At 35.3% G+C, this 16,713-nt stretch overlaps 1 protein-coding gene across 3 annotated transcripts; it reads left to right on the forward strand.

Annotated features, from left to right (window-relative positions):
* The first annotated feature begins 297 nt into the window (after window positions 1-297).
* On the forward strand, window positions 298-15,181 carry wdr41 (WD repeat domain 41). Of its 3 annotated transcripts, none has more exons than XM_051877378.1 (13): window positions 298-842; window positions 2,581-2,696; window positions 3,571-3,619; window positions 6,428-6,556; window positions 6,629-6,691; window positions 6,841-6,952; window positions 8,233-8,295; window positions 8,527-8,598; window positions 8,714-8,898; window positions 8,984-9,105; window positions 9,185-9,270; window positions 11,451-11,587; window positions 14,407-15,181. In XM_051877378.1, the coding sequence occupies exons 1-13, from the start codon at window positions 795-797 to the stop codon at window positions 14,545-14,547; spliced, it is 1,323 nt and encodes a 440-aa protein (XP_051733338.1). In that variant the 5' UTR covers window positions 298-794; the 3' UTR covers window positions 14,548-15,181. The 3 variants fall into 3 exon arrangements, with proteins under 3 accessions (XP_051733338.1, XP_051733337.1, XP_051733340.1); XM_051877377.1 differs by having other exon boundaries at window positions 301-842; window positions 8,497-8,598; XM_051877380.1 differs by lacking the exon at window positions 2,581-2,696 and having other exon boundaries at window positions 302-842; window positions 8,497-8,598.
* Window positions 15,182-16,713: the final 1,532 nt, after the last annotated feature.

The following is a 16,713-nucleotide window of genomic DNA, read 5'->3' on the forward strand; positions in this document are numbered from 1 at the left end:
AAAAGATCAATTTTAAAAGTATTTGCATGCAGAAAAAATACAGATACTATGACTGATTATGTTTTGTTTTTATAAAAACAATGAAATCATGATGATAAAAACACAACAAATAATAACTGAAAGCATAATAAATGATCTAAAAGAGTTTGCTTGCAGGAAAAAATATATCCACACAATATCACAGATTGTGTTTGTTTTTATATGCTGCTTAATATGTTTTAAATTGAGACTTACAGCCAGAAACCAACTTGCAATGAATGATCAAATGTAGACCTTTGGTGTTTTTCACTTCGAGAACGCTGTGGCTCACATGTGTCCCTTCGAAGCTTCCGTAGTTAGTCACATGAGTTCGGATATTGTTTGTAGTCGCAGCTGATACGAAGCTGTCATAGATCAGAGACAAATCTGGTCGAAAATAGTCTCAGAGTGATAAAAGATGATTTTATATGAAGGTTTCCGAACATCGACAGTGATCTGACTCCTTTATCCGGTCTAACTGTAGTGTTTTTAGATCAAGAGCAGAACCGGAGCAAAACATTGTATCAGACCCGACGCGTGACGCGTCCTGTCAATCAGATCCCGCTACAGTGTTTCGATGTGTCACAGTTGTAAATATAAATTCAGTTGAGGCGACTGATTTTGTGTTTTAGTAAAGAGTATCAACAGAACGCAGCGCGCGTCTCTGTCAGGCGGTTTCGCAACATGCAGCTACACTGATTTGTCTTATTATTTATTTGCATTCAAAATTCGTTTGTTTGCATGTAAAATCAGGTGGCTCTTTTTAAAGGACCAACATGCTGCGATGGATTCTGGGGGGTCGAGAGGCTCAGGGGGCAGTGGAGGTGAGTAGGCTACAAGCCACAATAAACCACAGCTATTGTATGTGGGTCATTCTATGAAAGTGCTGTCTTATTCATTTCCAAAACAGATTTCTTTAAGACTGTGTCACATAGAGAATGTCGTTAAGTGTTCATAAATTGCATTGTAACATTTATTAATATATGTAACGATACAGCTGTGCCTTAATTGACAGTTCAGAGTCAGACATGCTAGTTGTACTGTGTCCATAAAGTCTTAAAAGGTGTTTATTAGAAAACATAATTGCAAGTAGGCCTATTACAATATATATAGTGCTGTCAAATCGATTAATCGCAACTAACATAAAAGTTTGTAAATATACACTACTGTTCAAAAGTTTGGAAACATTACTATTTTTAATGTTTTTGAAAGAAGTCTCTTATGCTTTTCAAGGCTGCATTTATTTGATCAAAAACAGAAAAAACAGTAATATTGTGAAATATTATTACAATTTAAAATAATGGTTTTCTATTGTAATATACTTTAAAATATAATTTATTTCTGTGACGCAAAGCTGAATTTTCAGTATCATTACTCCAGTCTTCAGTGTCACATGATCCTTCATAATTCATTCTAATATGCCGGTTTATTATCAATGTTGGAAACAGTTGTGCTGCTTAATATTTTTTATAACCTGTGATACTTTTTTCAGGATTCTCTGATGAATAAAAAGTGAAAAAAGAACAACATTTATTTAAAATAGAAATATTTTGTAACAATATACACTACCGTTCAAAAGTTTAGAGTCAGTAATTTTTTTTATTTCTTTTTTTTTTTCACAATATTTCTGTTTATTCTGTATTTTTGATCAAATAAATGCAGTCTTGAAACTTCTTTCAAAAACATAAAAAATAGTAATGTTTCCAAATTTTTTGACCGGTACTGTAAATACTATTTGTGTGTGTATATATATATATATATATATATATATATATATGTGTGTAGTTTAAAAAAATGGTAATAAAATATGACAAGATCTCAGAGTTAAACTGTGTCAGAAAAAATTAATCTTAATTATGTCAGATAACACTTAAGCAAAACATGGTCAGGTCAAAGTGTCTGAATAATTTTTGGTCCCAAATTTTTATCAGTTTTACTGGTAGTCCACTGTATGAAGAATTTTTGGGTATAATATGTCACAGTTTATTTTATTTTGCTATCCTCACTTACATAAATGAACTATAGTGTCCTACACCCACTAGTAAAAATATATAAAAAATGTCTGAATAATTTTAGGTTTGACTGTGTGTATATATATAAATATATATATATACACACACACACACACACACACAAACACACATATATATACACACTAGTGCTTTTATGTTAGATGCAATTAATTGTGATTAATCGATTTGACAGCACTAATGTCTATATAGTTAAAATGTATTTTATTTAATACAGTAAGGAAAAGTTAGGCTGGACAAAAAAGACTGAAAAAAAATCTGGTATCAGCTATTCATTATAAAAGTCACAAAAAGTCCAGTTTTGTAGCATAAGCCATGTCCATTTTGTTTCCATTATTTACCAATAAGCAGAAGATAAGAAGCAAGTTTCAGTGTCCAGTTCTCTTAAAGACTGGTCTTATAGTTGCACGAGTGCAGAGCATGTATCAGAGAGACAAGCCGACGCAGTCGAGCAAACAGCAGTCATTTCAGCACATTCTGTGCTAGATTGAAGCAATGATTCGTTTGTCTATTATATTCGCTCCGTGGGCAGAAGAGCGCGGCGCTGTTCATTGGCGAGGAACAGCCCAAAAACTGTTTCACGGAGATGCAGGTGCTGAAAGGACACTTTGACATTGTTCGATTTCTGGTGCAGATTGATGACTTAAGGTAAGCAATCCTCTTCTCCTCTTCTTCTGCCTCTGACCAGTGATTGACAGCTAAGACTGAGCCAGATCCTCTCCAAAAGCAAACTTACAGAGCGTGACAAGAGCTTAATCATCACAGCTTGAGGGAGTTTGGTGTGTGTGCACTTCAACATCCACTTGATAGTGTCCATCAGCTCTGGGCCTGTCCGCATTAACCGCCGCTTTAAAAAAGCTCATGTATATACAAACACGCAGCGCAGGGCAGTGTATTGCAGGGTTTATTTCTCTTGAAGTGTGTGTGTGTGTGTGTTACGGCTGGCTGCTCCTGGTGATCTCGGTGCAGTAGGAGAGTTTCAGGTGAGGGCAGTGTGCAGAACGTCGCTGATTGCTTTTAGAGTCCCGAGTCCTGTTTCTCTTCTGTGAGCCCTTCCATACTTCCTGGTCTCATCCCTTTATCATAGTTTCATTCTCCTGTTCTTCCTGCAGACGATTCATTTCTGAGCTCAAGGGGTCAAAGGTGACCTCTGCAATTGTTAAAATCCAATCAAAAGAGAAAAACTGTCATAGTGCATGCTTTTTATTTCACGCAGGCAATGTTGGTGGTAGCACTTTATTTTACAGTCCTGTTTCGCATGCTATGTACTTACTGTAGTAATGACACTGAGTAATAAGTAGGTACTAACCCTGAACCTAACCTTAATCCATGTAGTTACCTTACATTACTCAGTAGTTTTGTGGGTAAGTACACTGTAAGTACATTAAAAGTGCATGTACTGTAAAATAAAGTGCAACTGCAACGTTTGATACGTTTTGCGCTTTATTGTTTGATTTAACCATTCAAATAGCTAATGCAAAAAAAGAGTAACATGCCATCTGTGTGTTTTTGTGATTGGCAGGTTTGCATCTGCAGGAGACGACGGTCTGGTGCTGATTTGGAATGTTGAGGTGAGCAGAACGGAACTTCATGAATATGCTAATCGTTTGTTAATGATATGGTAAATACATGAAATAGGTCAGCCTGGTGCGGGTTGATAGTCTTTTGGCATAAATAATATAATAAATAATATTAATAATAATACTATTTATAATATTAGTATTAATAATAATTGATTGTTATTAATAATGTCTAATTTTAAGACCATTTGCATTGTGACACCACAGTTCTCAAAAGCATTCTGTATACACACACAAACTTTTGTTAGATGCAATTAATCGCGAATAATCGATTCGACAGCACTAATATGTACACACATACACACACACACACACACACACACACACAAATATATATTTACAGACTTTTATGTTAGATGCAGTTAATCGCGATTAATCGATTTGACAGCACTAATTTAAATACACACATATTTACAAACTTTTATGTTTAGATGCAAGTAATCACGATTAATCTTTTTGACAGCACTAATACACACAGACACACACATATATTTACAAACTTTTATGTTAGATGCGATTAATCATGATTAATGGAGTCAACAGCACTAATTTAAACATATATTTACAAACTTTTATGTTAGATGCAATTAATCGCGAATAATCGATTCGACAGCACTAATATGTACACACACACACACACACACACACATATATTTACAAACTTTTATGTTAGATGCAATTGATCGCGATAAATCGATTTGACAGCACTAATATACACACACTATATTTACAAACTTTTATGTTTAGATGCTATTAATCGTGATTAATCGATTTGACAGCACTAATTTAAACACACATATTATATATTTACAAACTTTTATGTTAGATGCGATTAATCACGATTAATCAAGTCAACAGCACTAATTTAAACACACACACAGACACACACACACACACACTTACAAACTTTTATGTTAGATGCAATTGATCGCAGTTAATCGATTTGACAGCGCTAATACACACAAACTTTTATTATATATATATTTACAATATATATATATAATATATTATATATATATTTACAAACTTCACGTTTAATCGAGTCAACAGCACTAATTTAAACACACACACACACATTTACAAACTTTTATGTTACATGCAATTAGTCGATTCGACAGCACTAATATACACACACATTATATATTTACAAACTTTTATGATAGATGCGATTAATCACGATTAATCAAGTCAACAGCACTAATTTAAATACACACATATTTACAGACTTATGTTAGATGCAATTAATCGCGATTAATCAAGTCGACAGCACTAATTTAAGCACACACATATTATATATTTACAGACTTTTATGTTAGATGCAATTAATCGCAATTAATCAAGTCGACAGCACTAATTTAAGCACACATATTATATATTTACAGACTTTTATGTTAGATGCAATTAATTGCGATTAATCGATTTGACAGCACTAATACACACAAACTTTTGTTAGATGCAATTAATCGATTCGACAGCACTAATATACACACACATTATATATTTACAAACTTTTATGTTAGATGCGATTTATCACGATTAATCGAGCCAACAGCACTAATTTAAACACACACACACACACACACACACACACACACACACACACACACACACACACTCACACTTACAAACTTTTATGTTAGATGCAATTGAGCGCAGTTAATCGATTTGACAGCGCTAATACACACAAACTTTTATGTTAGATGCAATTAATCGCAATTAATTGATTCGACAGCACTAATATACACATTATATATATTTACAAACTTCACGATTAATCGAGTCAACAGCACTAATTTAAACACACACACACACACACACAAACAAACAAACAAACACACATTTACAAACTTTTATGTTAGATGCAATTAATCGATTCGACGGCACTGATATACACACATATTATATATTTACAGACTTTTATGTTTACAGACTTATAAGTCATCTGACATTTCATACAGTTGACTGATGACGAATATGAAGCAGGGAAACAACTCCCTGCGTGATGATGCCTATAGAATGCAGTTAGAATGATCCTAAAATTCAAGATATTTGGTTAAAAATGCCCCTGTGAGTTGTCGTCTCATATTTAACGAGCGCAATATCACACCAGTGCTGTTTTTTGTCCCGAATAGCACGAGTACAAATGTGATATTCATTAGATCAGAAGTTAACATTGTTATATTTTAGACATAATATTGTCTGCTTTTGCTCAATTTTGCCAATGAAAATATTACCTATAAAGCCAGAGCATTTCATTTCTGAATGAATCCGCGTTTTGAGCGAATCAATCGGGTGAATCAATGATTCATTGGCCCTTTGCTAAAGAGCGTCATTTACTTGATTCCTGAATGAATCAGGCGTTTGAACGAATTGAATGAATGAATGACTTAATGACTCACTTATTAAGACATTTACCGCCACCTACTGGCAGTTTTAGATTCTTTTTTAGAGTATCACTTCATATAAAAATCATATTTCCATATTAATAATAATAATAAAAAAATATTAAACGGATAGTTTACCCAAAAATTAAAATTATGTCATCATTTACTCACCCTCATGTTGAATCAAAAAAAATATTTCTTTCTAAAGCTACTTTTTGTAATGTCTCTTTGATGATAATGTCTCTTTTTCTTTTGGGTTTCTCAGCCAAAATTGATGTGCGATTAAATTGCAATTAATTAGATTAATTAATACTTTTTAATTGCATGCTGCCATATGCATGCCGCCATATTACTATATAACTGTATTTACTCTGACCTCAAGCTCAATATAAGCATTTGTTTGTGTGTGTTTCAGACTGGTGAATGTTTGTTGGAGTTGCGCGGCCATACGCAGCAGATCACTGCAATGACATCATACACCTTCATCAGAGGCGGAAACGCACACACAGCGCTCATCACAGCCTCATCAGACCGAACACTCAGTGTATCCTTTTACATACATGTGCTGAAGTGTATGTGTGCTTTGTGTCGACGGTTGTCCTTAATTCTATAGCAGTTATGGGATCCAGATTCAGGAAACCGAGTGCAGAATATATCTGATCTCCAGTCCTCTGTGAAGGTACAGTATGTGAAGTGCGTGTGTGGCCACCTTCCTGTTTTCAGTGTGCGGCTGGTTTGGATTGTGTGTGTAAACAGGTCTGTTCCTCTTTCAGTGTGTGTCGGTGGATTTTGTGTGTTTGCACACTGATTGATGTGTCTGTTTTTCAGTGTTTGCTGGTGTTGGATCGTTTGAACGTGTGGCTTTCGGGTGGAAATGAACTGTGTGTTTGGAACAGAGACTTTGAGCTGCAGTGTAAAATGGTTCATCACAGTGATGCAGGTACACACACAACCACACACACACACACACACACACACAAATGTTGGGTTTTTATGATTTATGGGGACTGTCCATAGACATAATGATTTTTATTCTGTAAATACTGTATATTCTGTCCCCTATCCCTAAAGTGACTGAAACTAGTGAATGAAGTTCGTGCAAAACAAATACAACACAGGAACTTCTGTCAAAGACCTGAAACTGTCTATATAACACATGATAACCTTAATGCAGCACATATTACTAGAATTTTTATAAACTTAAAGTGGCAACATGTAATTTCTGCAACACCATATGTGACCCTGGACCACAAAACCAGTCATAAGTCGCACGGGTATATTTGTAGGAATAGCCAACAATAAATTGTATGGGTCAAAATTATTAATTTTTCTTTTATGCCAAAAATCATTAGGATATTAAGTACAGATCATGTTCCTTGTAGATATTTTGTAAATATATAAAAAAAAAAGTATTTTTGTGAGTGGATATGCATTGCTAAGGACTTCATTTGAACAACTTTAAAGGTGATTTTTCTCAATATTTTGATTTTTTTGCACCCTCAGAGTCCAGATTTTCAAGTAGTTGTATCTCGACCAAATATTGTCCTATCCAAACCAAAGCTTATTTATTCAGCTTTCAGATGATGTATAAATCTTAATTTTAAAAAATTGACCCTTAAGGTTTTGTGGTCCAGGGTCACATATAGAACTGCCAAAATAATTGTTTTCAAACTACTTTCAAAATGTCCATTCTGCTCACCAAGGCTGCATTTTTAAAATCTAAAATACAGTAAAAATAGTAATATTGTTCAAATATTATTACTGTTTAAAATAACTGTTTTCTATTTGAATAGATTTTAAAATGTAATTTATTCCTGTGATCAAAGCTGAATTTTCATCATCATTACTCCAGTCTTCAGTGTCACATGATCCATCAGAAATCATTCTAATATGCTGATTTGCTGCTCAAAAAACATTTCTTACTATTATCAATGTTGAAAACAGTTGTGCTTCTTAATATTTTTTTGTGAAAACCGTGATACACTTAGATTTTCAGGATTCTTGATGAATTGAAAGATCTTTTGAATAGAATAGATGAATAGAAATCTTTTGTAATGCTATAAATGTCTGAACTGTCACTTTTGACCGATTTAATGTATTCTTGCTGAATAAAATTATTAATTTCTTTAAAAAAAATCTTACTGACCCCTAACTTTTGAACAGTATATGTACAGTGTATTTAATTTTTAATTTTAATAAATCTTCTGCTTCATCCTGAAGGAATCTCAGCAATGGTGGAGTTACCGAAGAACTTCATTGCAGCTGCTATGGATAAAGAGATTGGTAACTGAAAAATATTTTTATACCTAAAAATAAATTAATGTTACTTTCAACAAATATGTTTTAAAAGATTTACACTCAAGTATACTTCATTTTTAAGAATCCTCTGAGTAGTAAAAACTTTTATGTTGTTTTTAACTTTAATGTTATGTTTTTTAAATAAGTTTTTTCTTCTAGTTAAATGAATGATTTCTGATGTTTCAGTGATTTTTAAGTTGAACCTGTCTGGCTCAGACATTGCGGTTATGGCCATGCGTCATCTAGCTGACCATCACGACACCATCCATTCTCTCATCAACGTCAACGGTGAGACATTTGATAGCAATCAATACCGATTTTCATTTCTCATACACACATTAAGATCGTTTTGTATCTACTACCAGCTATTGTTGTGCTTAGTGTTGGTTATTGTTCATCTCAGACGGCTTGTTTGCGAGTGGCTCTCATATCGGTGAGCTCATCATCTGGGATTCAGTGGATTGGACGATCCAGGCTTATGAGCTCATTCTGTGGGAGGAGCCAGCAGGAGAAAGCCAATCGGAGGTCAGACTGACTCACCAGAAACAGATTGAGAGGTCGATTCAACACATGAGCTCAGATGGAGAGGTAAAGGAGCGTTTACCTTTCATTATAAATAGAGAAAATGCATTTGTGTAAGATAATTTTCCTTACATAGTTAAACCTCTTTCAGTTTATAGTGGCAGCTGTAGGCAGTGGTCTGTATGTTTATAATGTGCCGATGAAGAGTGTGGTGGCGTACAGGAAGATGGCCCATGATTCGAATGTCTTACACACCATGCTGCAGGAGGAGGGGTATGAAAGCCTTCAAATACTTTCTCAAAAACATCTTTTATGAAACATTCAAGTAAAATGTCTCATATTTGTTTTGTAGGCGCTTGATGACGTGCTCTGAGGACGGTAGTGTGAGGATGTGGGAGTTACAGGACCTCCCCCTCCCTGCTGAACCCGCCTCCTCAGGTGAGCAGGACACGCCCCCTTTTGACAGCACAAGCACATTCAGATCTCATTTCAGCTTCTGTTTTATCTCTTAAATGATTAGTTCACTTCAGAATTCAAATTTCCTGATAATTCACTCACCCCCATGTCATCCAAGATGTCTTTCTTTCTTCAGACGAAAAGAAATTAAGGTTTTTGAGGAAAACATTCCAGGATTTTTCTCCATATAGTGGACTTCACTGGGGTTCAACGGGTTGAAGGTCCAAATTGCAGTTTCAGTGCAGCTTCAAAGGGCTCTACACGATCCCAGACGAGTGTATACACTTTTAACCACAAAAGCTCATCTTGCACTGCTCTGCGATGCGGCACGCATTACGTAATCACGTTGGAAAGGTCACGCGTGACGTAGGCAGAAGTACCGCGGTAGGGCGAAAAAACTCCATCTCGTTTTCTCCTCCAACTTCAAAATCGTCCGACATTGTTGTTTTACCTTTTTTTGTAAAGGCCGTTTGGCTTAGTCTTTACATGTTCGCTTTGTAGACACTGGATTGGTACTTCCGCCTACGTCACGCGTGACCTTTCCAACATGATTACGTAATGCGTGGCGCATCGCAGAGCAGTGCAAGACGAGCATTTGTGGTTAAAAATTATATACATTTTAATTTTTTCAGAAAATGACAGATTGTTTCACTAGATAAGACCCTTATTCCTCATCTGGGATCGTGTAGAGCCCTTCGAAGCTTCATTGAAACTGCAGTTTGGACCTTCCACCCGTTGAACCCCAGTGAAGTCCACTATATGGAGGAAAATCCTGGAATGTTTTCCTAAAAAACCTTAATTTCATTTCGTCTGAAGAAAGGAAGACATAAACATCTTGCATGACATGAGGGGTGAGTAAATTATCAGAAATTTTAATTGTGAAGTGAACTAATCCTTTAAATACCTTCTTACCCCTTTCCTCTTTCCATCACAACCAACATCCCTTTCTTCCCCCTTTCTTGTCCTCTTTCTGAAATTGATCCAGATGTTCTCATATTATCATTTGTTTCATTATCCTGTGCAGAGGATGTGTGTTTATGTGTGTGGATCAGTCCAGCTGCTGTAAAATTATTACCAATATTTAAATGGAAGAAAAACAGCATTGTATATTTCTTATATATTTCATTATATATGTTCTTAAATTGCACATCATTTAAATGCTATTAATAATAAACTATGATAGTAAATGTTATTATAATGATATAATAAATAATAGTACTCTGGGATACTTGATTCTGATTGGTCTATTGCAGAAATTGTAATTTTGGGATAATGTCTAGCTGACTGTATACTTTGCTTATATAACTTTAATATTATAATCATTTAGTTATAATGGTAACACTTTACAATAAGGTTTCATTAGTTAACATGAACTAAGAATAAAAAATACTTCTACAGCATTTATTAATCATAGTCAATGTTAATTTAAAAATTGACTAATACATTTTTAAAATAAAAAGTTGTATGTTAACATGAGTTAATGAAGTGTGAACTAACATGATAATGAACATTTTTATTAACTAACATTAACAAAGATAAATAAATGTAAAAAAATATATTGCTCATAGCTGGTTCATCTTAGTTAATACATTAATGCGACCTTATTTTGCCCGTTTAATGTACCCAAAATGAATTATATCACATGTTTAACCACTATAAGAGCCAGCGGCGAATCCCCGAAGCACTGGCTGAGATGAAGCTGTTCTCGGCGGGTACACGAGCACTGAACGGCTGCTGACGGCCTGGAGCTCGCATCTTCGAAAACATCTGAACAAATTGTGAAATAGGCGCTATGATTAAATATGAGTGACAAATTTTAGGTCTAAACAACTACATTCTCACCTAAAAAACTCTTAAAACTACAGTTCGTGGTACAACAAGTGTAATATTTGTAAAAAATACAGTGGATTTGCTCGGCCGCCATGACAGTCGTTTCAAGCGGAGTGATACAAACAGTGAAAAGGTAGTGCTGTTATCTCTAGAATATCACACGGCTCTCAGCCGATCAGATTCGAGAACCAGAAAGAACTCATTAAATTAAATGATTTATGACTGAAAACAGATGCTTGTGGGTTTATTTTAAAGTTAAATGCATCATTATGATTTTACATTATTGTGAGTTTTGGGTGGTTTGGGCAATTCATGTTTGCTTTCTCTTTCAGGGTTTTTTGGCATGTTTGGCACTTTTGGCAGGTCCAGTAAGCAGTCATGCCCTCCTGCCAAGAAAATCCCAGAAGTCCCTGGTCTGCGCTCGCTGGAACTGACCGGTGATCTGATTGGTCACTCTGGAGCTGTGCAGGTAGAGTATGTGGGTAATGTGGCATGGATGATTTTTCTTTGACTAGTGGTATTGAGTGTTTTCCTCGACCTAGTTTCATGAACTAGTTTTAGATGAAAGCTTTTGATTATGTGAGTAGAAATAGTGTCTTATTAGGAGTCATTGATCCTGAATCGTTTTGACCTGCAGTTTAATTAAACATTCTGACAGAGTGAAGGATGTGATCTACATACAAGTCAACTTTCGCATTGATCATCTGACATGTAGTCTGCATCACCAGCACACCCATCACATTAGCATTTCAGTCAACTTCAGCCAGTTTTATTATTTGCTTATCTTAATGTGATTTAGGCATGCATATAAAAACAAGTCGGTGAGTAATTGATGACTGTTCTTTTAAGTCATGTACAATGTCTTATTACGCATTCCCATCTGAACTTGACAGAACTTTTTTTTTTTCTTTTATTTTTTTATTTGACCTAAAAACCTTTTCTCTGACAATAAAGGTTTGTTTGGCCAAGGCAGTGTAGGCTAACAGGAGCCCTGATTTGACTTACAGTAGCATTTTTAACCCTGAAACACAGAAATGCCGGAAGAAAGAGGATGAGAGGGGTGGAGGACAGGAAAAGAGGCGAATAGAGACTTCATCTAATGACCTACACTTCTATTATTAGTTCTGTGTATAAAGTTTAAGAATGTTGTAGTTCCTGTAGCTGGTAGAGATTCGGCTCCAGCAATGCCAAGGTCATGGGTTCAACTCCCAGGGAACTCACATACTGATCAAATGTTTGCTGGATTTCTTGTTTTCATGTTTTAGTCATGGTTTTTGTCTTTAGATAAAAATATCTTTTGTTTTAGTCAGTATTTCTTGTCATTCATTTTAGTTAGTTTCTACACTGCAAAAAAAAAAAAAAAAAAAAAAAAAATTTCTTACTCAGTATTTTTCGTCTTTCTTTCCAGTGCAAATAAACTTTCTTAGATGAAGATACATTTACTTGAGAAGCACAATGACTGAAAAATTGATCAAGATTGAGTTTATGCTTAAAACAAGAACAAATATCTGCCAGTGGTGTCAGAAAAATGACCTTATTTTCCCTTTGAATTAAAGGTTAGTTTACTCAAAAATTATCCCATGATTTGCTCACCCTCAAGCCATCCTAGGTGTATATGACTTTCTTCTTTCAGACAAACACAATCGGAGTTATGTTAAAAAATATCCTGGCTCTTCCAAGCTTAATAATGGGAGTGAATGGCGCTCACGATTTTGAAGTTCAAAAAAAGCTCATCCATCCATAATAAGTAATCCATACGGCTCCAGGGGGTTAATAAAGACCTACTGAAGCGAAGCAATGGGTTTTTGAAAGAAAAATATCCATATTTAAACCTTTTATAAACTATAATAACTAGCTTTTGGCAGATGGCCTACATAAGTCAACTTGCACCAAATAAGTAACCCCTGACGAGATGTATGACGCAGGATGTAGGAGTACCATAAGCTTAGACGCCTCTCACAGTTTAAACAAATAGGGCTGTGCAACAAACTCAAGCTCCTCTTCTTCTTATATTGAAATCCTTCGACATTTCACTTTAAAAATTCTTGTTTAACACTTCTAATTCGTGACCAGTGTTTTGCTCTATCCTCTGCACTTCCACTTTTGTCTATGCGTTGGGTCAGAGGTCACTCTTTTGGCAATTTGCGTAGGCCGTCTGCCCGAAGCTAGTTATTTTAGTTTATACAGTTTTAAATATGGATATTTTTCTTACAAACAACCTCGTGAGCGCCATTCACTCCCATTATAAAGCTTGAAATGGCCAGGATATTTTTAAATATATCTCCAATTGTGTTTGTCTGAAAGAAGATGAGGATGAGTAAGTCATGGGATAATTTTCATTTTTGGGTGAACTATCCCTTTTAGTTTATTTTTCTGACCTCATTAGTAGTAGATATTTGTTCTTGTTTAAGCATTAATTCACTTGATTTTAATCAATTTTACAGAAAACAAGACTTAAAGGATTAGTCTACTTTCAAATAAAAATTTCCTGATAATTTACTCACCCCCATGTCATCCAAGATGTCCATGTCTTTCTTTCTTTCTTCAGTCGAAAAGAAATTACTTCAATGGTCTCCAAACGGTTGAAGGTCAAAATGACAGTTTCAGTGCAGCTTCAAAGGGCTTTAAACGATACCAGACGAGGAATAAGGGTCTTATCTAGCGAAACGATCGGTCATTTTCTAAAAAAATCTAAATGTATATGCTTTATAGGCACAAATGATCGCATCCACAAGTGCTTCCACAGAACGCGATTCCGTATTCTTCAAAAAGCTTACGCTGAATGTCCTACGCCTTCAATATTCAACTTACGGAACGAACGCGGCGGCAGTTCTGTTTTTTTCCATAAGTTGAATAGGGAAGGCGTAATAGCTGTTTTGTGTAGCTAAAAATAACTGAAAGCGGATGATAATGAAGCGGCGGTCACCGTGATTTTGCCAAGACATGTTCCCGGATCAATGTATTTTCTAATCGTGGAACAACATTCCTGTCTGAAAATTTAGTGCTATCGCTACCCCTAAACTTAACCCTACCCATAAGTTATCTCTAAAATCAGTGGGAAATATGTGACTGATGAAGAAGCTCCTAACCCTGCTTTTAAGCCTAAACTTGACACAAACTGTAAACTTGATTTGTTGGTTGGAATGTTGTTCCAGGAACATGTTGTACGTGGTTAAATCACGTTGATCGAAGCCAGACACATTCAAGTTACAAAAGGCTTTTAGTAATGTGGATACGTTATGATGGAGGTCTCTGTAAATAAAGGACTTATTGTGGCTTGTGTTCCAGATGTTTCTGAGTTTTAAGGAGAAGGGTCTGGTCACCTGCTCCACGGATCACCTGCTCATCGTGTGGAAGGATGGAGAGCTGCAGTCTCAACTCCGCAGTCTCGCCGTCTTCCAGAAACTGGAGGAAAACCAGGAACTGTGATTTAAGCCGCGAACCTTTTTCCCCATCATCTTCAGGTTGTGTTTTAAACATGAATATGATTCTTTGCCTTACTAACCATCTGCAAAGCCGCATCACATCAGTGTTTTAATGTTCAAATTGTTTCAGTGTGATAAAATACTTACAATGTTGTGATTTTAATTTGTTGGTTTTATGAGTGGCTGTTAAATAAGTGTCTTACAGTAAACATCTGTTGATTTGTATATATTGTGTGATTGATGAGAGTTTGTCGTTTTAAAACTGAATTTTTTAAAGTGCAATGATAACACTTTACAATAAAGTCTTATTTGTTAACGTTAGTTAATGCATTATCTAATAATGAGGATTTTTGTTTCAGCATGTATTAACCTTTGTTAATGATAGTTAATACAAATAGTTGTTCATGTTCACAATGCATTAACTGATGCATACAACTTTTGATGTTAATGTATTAGTAAATTTTGAAATGAATAAATACACACTATTGCTCATTTTTGGATGATGTTAACTAATCAGGTTAACTTGAATGAAAGCAAAATATTTTTTTCAGTATGATTCTTGAATGTATGCTTCTGTTTTTGACGAAAGCACAGTTGATTAAAGCTTGGTGTGTCCAAGTAAATTCAGATCACAAACATGTTATTGCAAATTTTAATTTTTTTGTGTCTTACAAACACAATGGTTTCAGAGTTGGAGTGACATCTCCAAACAACAGCAGATGTAGAGACAGAATCAAACAGAAGTAAACAGACGTTTTATGCTATTTTCTTTGTACAACTGACAATACAAAAAAAAAAAAAAAAAAAATCCTACGACGACAAAAACGTGTTGAATGGCATGTGACCACTTTTACTTTCAGTGATGTATTTGTTCAATAAAAAATAGTTCATATACATTTGCGCAAGGATAATGCTCGTGTGCATTCCCAGTACTTCAAAAATACAGTAATTGGCACAGAATCTGCACCCATCGATACAGTTCACGCTCGCTAATCGACCAGGCTGCGTCTCATCCGGTTCTCAGAGCAAGACCCGCCCCTGGCTATGATGTCACTGTGAGGTCATAATGGTGTGCCAATAAGAGAGCCCTTTGATCGTGAGGGTGAAGTGTGAAGGATGAGACTTTGAAAAGATTCACAGCAACGTTCAAATATGACCATGGACTGATCCGCCATGAAATATTTTAACAACAAATTTTTTTAATACTTTAGGTAGTTAGGTAAAGTTAGTTGAGTAGTTAGGTGAAATTGTTTAATAACACAACATGATGCTGTACTGACAATAGCTATGTTTCCATCCAAAATTGGAAACATCTTCAGATAAAGCACCGTTTCCATTCCATGTGTTCAAGAGAACAAAACTGCAAAATATCTGTAACAAAAATGGAAGTTGCTACAATCAGGGAAGCCACTGTGGCTCTTTTTACTCCATCATAAATGACTCAGAGCGAGCAGACGAACGGAATAAATGCTGTGATCTTGTGTTCGAATGCCTAGTGTTTATGAACGCAATCATGTGAGATGCTTCTTGGAGGGAATTAAACCAAATCATTTTAATGACAGACTTTGGCTTAGACATTTCAGAATGATCAAACCAACATTTTAGATGCTGTGCGACGCGATTGGTCCACTGGTTAGTCCAGTTATCCAATCACATCCACTGTTGAGGCAAAGTCACATGAGTCTGTTGTTGCGCATTGAGGGATTTATTTGGTGTTTCCGTCGTAGTTTAAGTGCGTGTCTTCTTATCGGATAAAAACTTATTGAGCGCATACGTTTTTTATGTGTATTTATAGAATTTCTGCACATAAAAATAGGTGGATGGAAACATAGCTAGTGATAATGGACAGAGCATGAGCGCTTCCCATGAGCCTGAGTGTTTCTGTTACTTTACACAGAGATTTTCAATTTAAATCTGAAATAAGATGCAGCTGAAATGAAAAACTAACCTTATGGGTGAACCTACAAGACAACAGTAACCATATCTAATCAAAGAAATATTTTGCCTCAATTTCTCAACAGCATTGATGTCATAATATTGACTTCAAAGCAAAAATAATTGCAAAATATGCTCAAGGAGACCAGAAATCAATCGCAAAAATTACATTAGTAATGCTTAAATAGATGTTCATCCACCTAAAAAATAGTTCCAGCTGAAAAAGCATGACTTA

This window comes from Ctenopharyngodon idella, chromosome 21, assembly GCF_019924925.1.
Source record: "Ctenopharyngodon idella isolate HZGC_01 chromosome 21, HZGC01, whole genome shotgun sequence".
In the NCBI taxonomy this organism is placed as follows: Eukaryota; Metazoa; Chordata; class Actinopteri; order Cypriniformes; family Xenocyprididae; genus Ctenopharyngodon; species Ctenopharyngodon idella.

Bases quoted from the DNA above. Each gene is read 5' to 3' on its own strand.
- wdr41 (XM_051877377.1), top strand. From the start codon at position 795: ATGCTGCGATGGATTCTGGGGGGTCGAGAGGCTCAGGGGGCAGTGGAG. The intron at 3,620-6,427 runs GTGAGCAGAACG...TGTGTGTTTCAG, and splicing joins TGCTGATTTGGAATGTTGAG to ACTGGTGAATGTTTGTTGGA. The intron at 6,953-8,232 runs GTACACACACAA...TTCATCCTGAAG, and splicing joins GGTTCATCACAGTGATGCAG to GAATCTCAGCAATGGTGGAG.